The sequence below is a fragment of the Desmodus rotundus genome, chromosome 1 (assembly GCF_022682495.2).
Source record: "Desmodus rotundus isolate HL8 chromosome 1, HLdesRot8A.1, whole genome shotgun sequence".
NCBI lineage: Eukaryota > Metazoa > Chordata > Mammalia > Chiroptera > Phyllostomidae > Desmodus > Desmodus rotundus.
This window is the reverse complement of record NC_071387.1, coordinates 202,522,062-202,531,478: the sequence shown is the minus strand read 5'-3', so window position 1 is coordinate 202,531,478 and position 9,417 is coordinate 202,522,062. Positions and strand designations below refer to the sequence as shown.

The 9,417-nt window shown below is 44.8% G+C and overlaps 1 protein-coding gene across 3 annotated transcripts in view; it reads right to left on the bottom strand.

Annotated features, from left to right (window-relative positions):
- Nucleotides 1–4,591: 4,591 nt before the first annotated feature.
- Nucleotides 4,592–9,417, bottom strand: part of OSMR (oncostatin M receptor) — a 40,842-nt gene continuing 36,016 nt past the window's right edge. For all 3 annotated transcript variants that reach the window (XM_045186309.3, XM_024578533.4, XM_045186308.3), the window contains exons 16-18: nucleotides 7,689–7,770; nucleotides 7,121–7,193; nucleotides 4,592–6,816 (exon numbers count right to left, since the gene is read on the bottom strand). In XM_045186309.3, coding sequence (XP_045042244.2) covers nucleotides 6,238–6,816; nucleotides 7,121–7,193; nucleotides 7,689–7,770 — 734 coding nt within the window. In that variant the 3' untranslated portion in view covers nucleotides 4,592–6,237. The remainder of the gene's footprint in view (nucleotides 6,817–7,120; nucleotides 7,194–7,688; nucleotides 7,771–9,417) is intronic.

Sequence of the window (9,417 nt, the reverse complement as noted above, 5' to 3'; positions counted from 1 at the left end):
TGCTTCCCCCTAAAAGTGACATTTAGGCAACACAGAAAATCTACTTCAGTGACACATTTCTGGCTTGTTCCAAATATTTTTTTAAATTTATTTTTTAACAGAACTTAATGGGGTGACATTGGTTAATAAAATTTTATAGGTTTCAGGTGTACAATTCTACACATCATCTGTGTATTGTACTGTGTGTTCTCCATCCCAAGTCAAGTCTCCCTCCATCACCATTTATCCTGTGTCACCATCTTCTACCTCCGGCACCCCCTTTCCTCTGGCAGTCACCATACTGTTGTCCGTGTCCAGGAGTCTTTATTTTCTTTACTTAATCCCTCCCCCTTGTCACCCAGCCCCTAACCCCTTCCCGTCTGTCAGTCTGTTCTCTGTATCCATGAGTCTGTCTCTGCTTTGTTAGTTAATTTTGTTCATTAGATGCCACATATAAGTGAGGTCGTAATGGTATTTGTCTTTCTTTGACTTATTTATCTGGCTTATTTCACTTAGCATAATACTCTCCATCCATGCTGTCACAAAAGGTAAGAAGGTTTCCTTCTTTTTTATAGCCAATTAGCATTCTGTTGTGTAAATGTACCACAGCGGTTTTTATCCACTCATCTATTGATGGGCAGTTGGGCTGCTTCCAAATCTGTTATAAATAGCACTGCAGTGAGCACAGGGGTGCATATATTCTTTCTAATTAGTGTTTCGGGTTTCTTCAGATATATTCCCAGAAGTAGAATCACTGGGTCATAGGCAGTTCCATTTTTAATTTTTGATGTATCTCCATACTCTTCCACGGTAGCTGCACTAATCTGCATTCCCATCAACAGTGCACTAGGATTCCCTTTTCTCCACATTCTTGATAACACTTGTTATTTGTTGATTTATTGATGGTAGCCATTCAGACCAGGTGTGAGGTGATATCTCATTGTGGTTTTAATTTGCATTTTTCTGATGATTAGAGACATTTAGCATCTTTTCTTATGTCTATTGGACATCTGTATGTCCTCTTTGGAGAAGTGTCTGTTCAAGTCCATTGTCCAATTTCTTAATTGAATTTTGGGGGGGCAATTTTTTGTGTGTGTGTCTGTGTGTGTTTAGTTTTATAAGTGCCTTATAAATTTTGGATATTAAGCCCTTATCAGATGTATTGGCAAATATGTTCTCTTATTCAGTGGGTTCTGTTCATTTTGTTGATGGTTTCCATTGCTGTGCAAAAACATTTTAAATTGATGTAATCCCATTTTTTTTCTTTTGTTTCCCTCGCCCAAGGCGTACATGTATCCATCAGCTATGAGAAAAATACAGCTATGAGAAATGTCCGAGATTTTACTGTCTGTTTTCTTCTAGGATTTTTATGGTTTTGAGTCTAACATTTAAATATTTAATCCATTTTGGGTTTATTCTTGTGTATGGTGTAAGAAGGTGGTTTAATTTCATTTTCTTGCACGTATCTGTCCAATTTTCCTAGCACCACTTATTGAATAGACTGTCTTTATCCCATTGTATGTTTTGCCTCCCTAGTCAAATTTTAATTGACTATAAAGATGTGGGTTTATTTCTGGTCTCTTATTTTCTGTTGATCGGTGTGTCTGTTTTTATGCCAGTACCATGCTGTTTTGATTTGTTCCAGATGTTTTAAAATAGCTATTTCCATTTTCTTAAACATTCTTAATAATCAAGTCAAACTTACCTTTACAATTTTATTTTAACTTCAGATCATTACTAGGGATTTAGAAAAATGGGTCAGTCTTTAGACAGAACAGCTCTGAATATTTTGAGGAATTAATGTACAATAAAAATGCTGATAGTAGGATGACTCCTGGGGACGGTATTTGATTTATTACGAAAAAACTGACCTGATCACATAAGGTGATGTACCGTCAGCGCCCTAGGACAGAAGAGTACCCCGCAAAAGAAATTATCCAGCCCAGAGAGTAAACTTCAGTGTCAAAGCGAGGATCTAGTACAGTTGATTAAATGTGGTAAAAATGTATGTCTCACTTTTAGAAATAGATTTATTTTGGATATATTAGTCTTTAAGCACATTCCTGTATATCATTTTTTCATTGCCTTTCACTGTATCTGTTATTCAGCAAAAAACAGTAGGCCCCAAATAAACTAAAAGTTACACTTAATAATCATACAGCTGATCTTTGAAAAACATGATAATATTGCTGAACTTCAGAAAGTTTGTTTCATTTTTAAAAGCTCTTTTTTAAACATTTTTGTTGTATATTTTCCGTTACCATTTATCCCCCCATACCTTCTTCCACCTCCAACTACCCCCTCACCCTCTCAATCACCAAAAACTCTTTGATACCTGAGTTCTGTTCAGCCATTGTTAATATAACAAGAACGGTTTGAGCAATATCGATGTAACCTGGCAGCCAAGGAGAGTGGACTGGAATCTGCATGTGTGAACAATGACAACTGCACTGTCCTTACTAGTCAGTGAAGTCATCGGGGTGGTAGATGCTGTTGAGTGAGCATGTGTACTGTTTGTCGCATTCAAAATGACTGAACGAGTAGAACGACCAATCTGCATTACATTTGGCCTTAAGGGTTGAACATTGTTCTGCAGAAACTGTTGGGGTGATTCAGAAGGCTTTTGGGAACAATGCCATGCAGCTTTGTCAGGACAACAGGCCTGCTCATGCATCACGTCCAGCTCAGGGTTTGTCGAAAAGTCAAATCACCCAGGTGACTCAGCCCCCCTATAGCCCAGATTTGGGGCCCTGCAATTCCTGGCTTTTCTCAAAACTCAAATCACCTTTGAAAGGGAAGAGATTTCAGATTGTTGATGAGATTCAGGAAAATACGGGCAGATGATAGCGATGGGGAGAACTGTGTGAGGTCCCAAGGAGCCTACTTTCAGGGGACTGAGGCATCGTCCTATGTACAACATTTCTTGTATCTGCTTTAATAAATGCCTCTATTTTTTCATATTCCATGGCTGGATACCTTCTGGACAGACCTTGTATAAAAATAGTCAAAAATGAAGTACTGTCTTAGTCCCTTCAGGCTGCTATAACAAGATAGCACACACTGGGGTAGTTAATAAACAACAGAAATGTATTCCTCGCAGAGATGTAGGCTGGAAGTCTGAGACCGGAATGCCAGCATAGTCAGGTGAGGGCCCTCTTCTGAGTCCCCGACTTCTCATGTCTGTCCTCATGGTGGAAGGACCTAGGGGGCTTTGTGTGGGTTCTTAAAAGAGCACTAATCTAACTCACGGAGGCTCCAGCATGATGACCTAATCACTTTGCAAAGGCCCCACCTACCAAAGCTGTCATCTTTGGGGGTTAGAATTTTAACATACAAATTTGGGGGGTGGGCATTCATTCAGACTATAGCAACTACTACTATATTGAACTCATAAAAAGAAACCAAAGGTACTAAACGTTTGTTTCTTTAGGGCTTACACAATAGAAGACTAAGACAACTACATTACTTAGGCCATCAAATTGAATATACTTAATTTACACATTAACTAACTGCTAATCCCGAAGGCTTTTATCTCCTCAAGGGTTTTTAAAAGTTCTACTTGATGTAAAATGTTTAATATGTTTTATAAATTCTTTAAGATGAAAACCAGTTTATCTTTCCACAGAGCTCTTAGATGTTGGAAAGAGCTCTTACATTAGATGTTGTCTAATCCAACTTGATTTTCTTCATAGTGCACCTTCTAGTGGAAGTCTGTTTCACTGGAATGAGTAGGAGTCAGGCCTTACAATGTCAGCAGGGACTTCCAGCAGGCCTGTGCTGTGGTGTGACCAAGTCCCTGTCCCAGCCAGGGCTAGGCAGTGCCCTCCCCCCACCTGAGGACCAGTCCCCAGGCTGATGCGGTACATACAGGTCATTAATGCCAGTCCTGCCCACCATCCAAATACCCTGACGTTTCTGAGGATAATTATTACTAAGTTGGTCTTAGGTGCAGTTTTATAAAGGTATCATGGCTCTGTTAGGGAAAGTAAGGCCCATTTAGAGAAACCCAGATATTTACAGATGAAATCATAGGATTTGCTTCGAAATAATATCGGGAGTGAGAGTAAGTCTGTGGATGGGCCAACACAGCCATGGGTCAGTGCCGTCGGGGCTGATGCAGTACATAGGGGTTTCTCCAACTATTCTACTTTTGTGTCTAGTTGAAATTCTGTTAATAGTTTTCATCCTAATAATTCTGACACATGAATACAAATCTCAAAGTTCCTGAATAACACTTCTTAAAGCAATGCTGTTAAGCACATAGTATTGAAAATTAAGGTTTTAAATACTATTTGTTTAGTGACGAAGAACACGAGAGAGGAATGTTTATGCCCAAAACTATAGTTACAGTGGTAAGTGTGAGCACAAAGTTACGTAGCCCAGCGTTTCCTACTGCTACATGGTTATCGTTATCAAAGAGTCTTTGTTGCACTTGGACTGGCCGTTCTCAGCGCTGAGTGTGCATCCGAATGCCCGGTGCAACACGGGCCATGGAGGTCTGGATTAGGCAGGTTGGAGTGGTTCCCAGGCATTTACATTAGTTCATGCGGTGATATCAGCATTACTAATTATCAGATTTTCATTTCACCCAGGTAGAGTAAACACAAAATAATGCAATGGCGAAGTATTTTAATTAAGGCTGTTGCAACACAAACAACTTCAAGGTTTCATGCATTGTTTTTTTAAAGGGAGTCTATATGAAAGATACTATTTACATCAGTCATCACTGTCATTGACGTTTCTGTGGACTGACTTATAATTGCCTCACGACAGAGCAACCCAAGAGGGTAAATGATGACCATCTGGACCCAGTCTTCTCAACACTATGATGCTAATCAAGATACTCGTGTGTACTGTGTTAGGACTTCGTAACCAATCTTCCTAGCAAAAGGCATAGACTTATGTGAGGACGATTTTGAAAAGCCTGAGCAGAAGTCCTGATATGTGCCATGTCCCAGGCCAGCTGACAGCTGCCTACCTCTGAGATGTGGGTCCTGCCCTCCTCCTCCTTGTGGTGGTGGCAGCCCAGGTGGGGCATGTGGCACCAGAGGCACAGGCAGTGTCATTTCCACTGTGGCAAATGAAAAGGAGCCTGTGTCTGTGCTTGTTTAGAAACACGGCCAATGAACATCGCGGGCTGACAGGCAGCAGGAAGACAGGGGAGCGCCTGTTACACGGAGCTTTGCCTACGTTGGTTCAGGGATGCAAAGCTGCTGCAGAGCCAGAACGAAGCTGCCCCACTGCGGGCAGCTTTTCATAGTCACGCCCAGAGGATGAGTGTCCAGCAATGTGGTTTCATTGTATTGACTAGGTTAGCATGATGGGAATAAGAGAGAGTGGGTGTTATTTGGGCCTAGACAACCTGTCGTAGAGTCTAATGGATTCTAATTGCAAACGGGTCACGTGTAGTACAGTTCTTGGAAAAAATAATAAAGAGGGACCATAAAGTGTGACTGGACTTACTCAATGATGTGCTTCCCCTTTTCTGTCTGAGGTAGTCATCAAAAGTATGGTAGAATGGTCTGGACTCAGTAGGAGTGCTGTTGTTCTGATGCTAAGTCAGGAGGTTCTTGCCAGCCCCACTCTAACTGGTAAGTGAGACAGGACGACTGTGGGCATCTATTCATTCATGTGCCTTACCCGTCAGAAAGGCCTGTGCCCCCGGGGAGAGCTCACTGCACTGTGCCAATGGGCTGTAAATCCTTATCACTGCCGCACGAGTCCAAACTCCACTTCTGTCTCCAACACCTGGGACTTTTCCGTCAAGTACATGCAGAGTAAATTTACATTGACAACGTATGCTGTAGTAACACACCTCCTGTGGCCACTATTAAAGCCTCAGTCTAGTGTCTTTACCTTCAAGATAGTAAATGTGGGCAAAACTTAATGGAAATCCTTTCTCGCTGAACTTCTAGGACCATAGCCGCCTTGTCTGGTACCGAGCGGATGGGCTCACCCCCACGTCAGGTGCCAGGGTGGCTGTTGTGAAGGTAGCCTGCGACATGCAGCAGCAAGGTAAGCCTGTGCTCATGCACGATGCTGGCGTTTCTACAGCAAGCCAGCTCCAAGGAAGGACGGTGAGTCACCTACCTCTGAGATGTGGGTCCTGGAAACCCAGCCAGATGGCCATGGCTTCCTAGAAGGCCTGCCAGTGGTGGCAGCCCACAGGGTTTAAACACCGAGGTGTCTGGTGATGGAATGGGGTCGGCACGCGTCTCTCGGTGTTCTGGAGCACACAGGTTTGAACCGGGTGGACAGTTAGCTGGGGTTGTCTTGCTCTAAAAGGGCAGTTGGGGAGCAGTTGCTGCTCTCATTTGGGGAGGGCGAGGCGAGGCCCAGGGGCATGGCCATTTGCATTCTATACTCGCAACAGAGTGCCAGCTCTGGCTCCGGGGATTTTGTTGGGAGAAGGTCCTTGTCCCCAGACATGGGTGAAGCCAACTGGGACACATAATTCAAAGTAGTCTCTCCGGCTGGGATTTCTGCCAGGGTGTTCATGTAGTTTTGTTCTAGTGGCTTCAGTAAATTCTCAGGTGAAGTCAGTAGTCCCAGCTGACTTAGTGGGGCTTTGTGAGGTCCTGGGACATGGGCACAGGAGCCAGAGTCGGGAGCTGCTTCGTTATAGGTCAAGTTCTCAAAGCAGATGCAGGGGCCGTGGCCCGGGGAGCTGTTCTCTGTGGGGAGGAGGTAAATGTACTCCGGCCTAGGGCGTGCAGTTTCTGGGGGTGACTTCCTGGCTCCTGAGAACTGGATCTTGCTCCCTTCGGGCTTCTTGACAACTTCAAGAGCATCTGGAACGCAGTCATTGACACTCATTATCGTTAGGGGAGCGATCTCCTGGAATGGAAACAGGAAATACACAAATGTGACACGTGTGACGAGTATGGGGGGTGGCACGTAGAGCTTCAGCGTTTCTCGTTGCATCCTGGTCTCATGTTAATGGAGGGTAACGGGATTTCCCCCAACAGAAGACACCAAGCTCTGTCCACCCATTTCATGGCTGTGGGAGGAGAGGTGGCTCTGCTCGCTCTGTTATACCTGCCAGAGGAGGGAGGTCTACGAAAGCATGATTAGTACAGCCCCACCCCTGGATTAGAATTGGACGGGTATATGGGATCCATACAATTTTTGCCATGTTTACCTTGGGTTTCAATAACGACAGGACGCTGCTCTTGTAAGGGTCTGGGATGTCAGGATAACACATCTTCTTCATCCTAGAGAAACAGAGACAGTGAGACCGAATTTTAAATATATCGGAACAGGTAAGGGTGAGAAGTCTGAGGTCAGATTCCTGGGTTATCACCCTTGCTCTGTGGTGGGCCTTGCGCCAGCTGTGTAACCCTTGGAGGCTTTCGTTTCCTCGTTGGTTCAGTGGAGATAGCGACGGTGCTCAGGGTGATGCCGAGAGCCCGATGAGCTGCTGCACAGGAAGCACTTAGAACAGTGCCAAGCACACAGTAAGTGAAATTCAAGTAGTAGCTGCTGGTTTTCAACAAGTCTTTAATCTTTCTGAATGGTTATTGTTTTTCTTATGTATTGATCCAGAAAGCAAAATTGTTTAAAACCTTCTCGTGTGTTCCTCTAAGCCCCCTCTGTCCTTTTCCTTTTCAGCACTATTCTTCATCTTGTGCAGTGTGATTTCTGTTTTATCAAACTCCTTCCTAGATTCTTTTCTGACTCTTCTTGGATAACACTCCCCACACACTTACCACTGACTCTTCAAGTAGCACAGGATCATGGCGAGCAGAAGGCAGGCGGTCATGGGGAGTATGATACGTATCAGTACGTGGGCTGGAGAAGGAAAGGATATTTCAAGTGAGTGCTCTTCCTTCCTCAAAGGAAGAAAAATAAGTTTAAGTGTAACTTTATATGTTTATTAGTTCTCAGAAGTCTACATATGCAAGATTCAGTAAGAGAGATCTGCCTGCCAGAGAAGGCAGGGCAGTCGATCAGCCAGCACAGGCAACTACTTGTCCGGGACACTTGTGACCAGACCCGTTACCTCTTCTGACCCAGGGTGGGGGGGTGCTCATCACTCCCAGTTGTTCCCCCTCCAACCCCCGTGCCGGAATTCCACCCTGCAGTCTTGCCAAAGCATCATGGCTGGTGGGGCATGCTCCTCTCCTCGTTGACTTGCGGCTTGGCCACATGGCTTGGTTTGGTTGATGGGATGTGAGTAGTTAATGTCAATAGCTGCTGTCGGTGTGTTCACAGACTTTCGCTTGCCCTCTTGTGTGCCTGGGATCCACCATGCTAAGACTTGGCCCTGTATCCTGGCTGGTAGCTCAGTTGGTTAGAGCATAGTCCAATATGCCAAGGTTGCAGGTTCAATCCCTGGTCAGGGCATGTACAAGAACCAACCAATGAATGCATAAATAAGTGGAACAATGAATCGATGTTTCTCTCAAATCAGTAAATAAAAAGTGGGGGAAAAAAAAAAGACTTTGCCCCTCAGCACCGCTGCCCCCTCAGCCTGAGCCCCAGACGGAAGCTGCATGAAACAAACCTGGACCCCACCCAAGCTGGGAGCCCTGCCTGGCCCAGCCAAGCCATGAGCATAAAAAGATTTTTTTTTGTATGCCACTGAGATTTTGAGGTGTTTTGTTACACATCAAAGACTGACTGATGCACCCCTTCTAGTTAAGCCTCTGATACAGTCTTCTAGTTAGTCTCTGATATAGTCTCTAGTCCATTCCATTTTCAGCTCCCAGGTAGGTCAACCAGTTCTTGATTTTCTTGGATGCCTGTCTTCCTGTTCCCACTGAGAGCAAGCGCCAGCAATTACTAATGCAGCAGGGTTGCTAAACACCCTCTTCTACACATGCAAACTGCACAGGGAGGGTTTAGAGGCTGACAGTCCCTCACAGGCAGTAGATTCTGTTAGATCCATGTGTCCCTTCCCCTCTCCCCCCATGCCCTGGCCACAACACTTGCTGTCCTGGAAGGAAAGGGGTTTGATTTGGAGGGGGAGGGGGTACTGCTGGAGTTCTGTAAGGGAGGGCAGGCCTGGGAAGATGCCCAAGCCAGGGTTATCAGGCAGCACAGGGCTCTGGAGAGAAGGGCCCAGTATGGGGAGGGGGCCAGGCACCTTGACAACTGGCCTGCAATGAACTGTGGTGCCAGGGACAGGGAAAGGACCTTTGTCCGGACACCACTAAGAAACACCTCGCTCTCCAAGTCAGTGCCTTCGACTAGTTAGTTTTCAAATGTGGTCAAGTTTGGACTTTCATAGTATAATTGAGAATAAGCCTGGAGACCTAGCCATAGTAGTTTCTGAACTTCAGAGTGGTTTGCTAAGCTTTTTCTTGAAGTATTGTTATGCATACAGAAAGGTGCCCATAAGAGTGCGGCTGGATGAATTTTGCAAACTGAACATATCCACGGAACCCGTACCCCGGTAAAGAAAACAAATGGTACCAGCTCCCCAGAAAGCCCCCC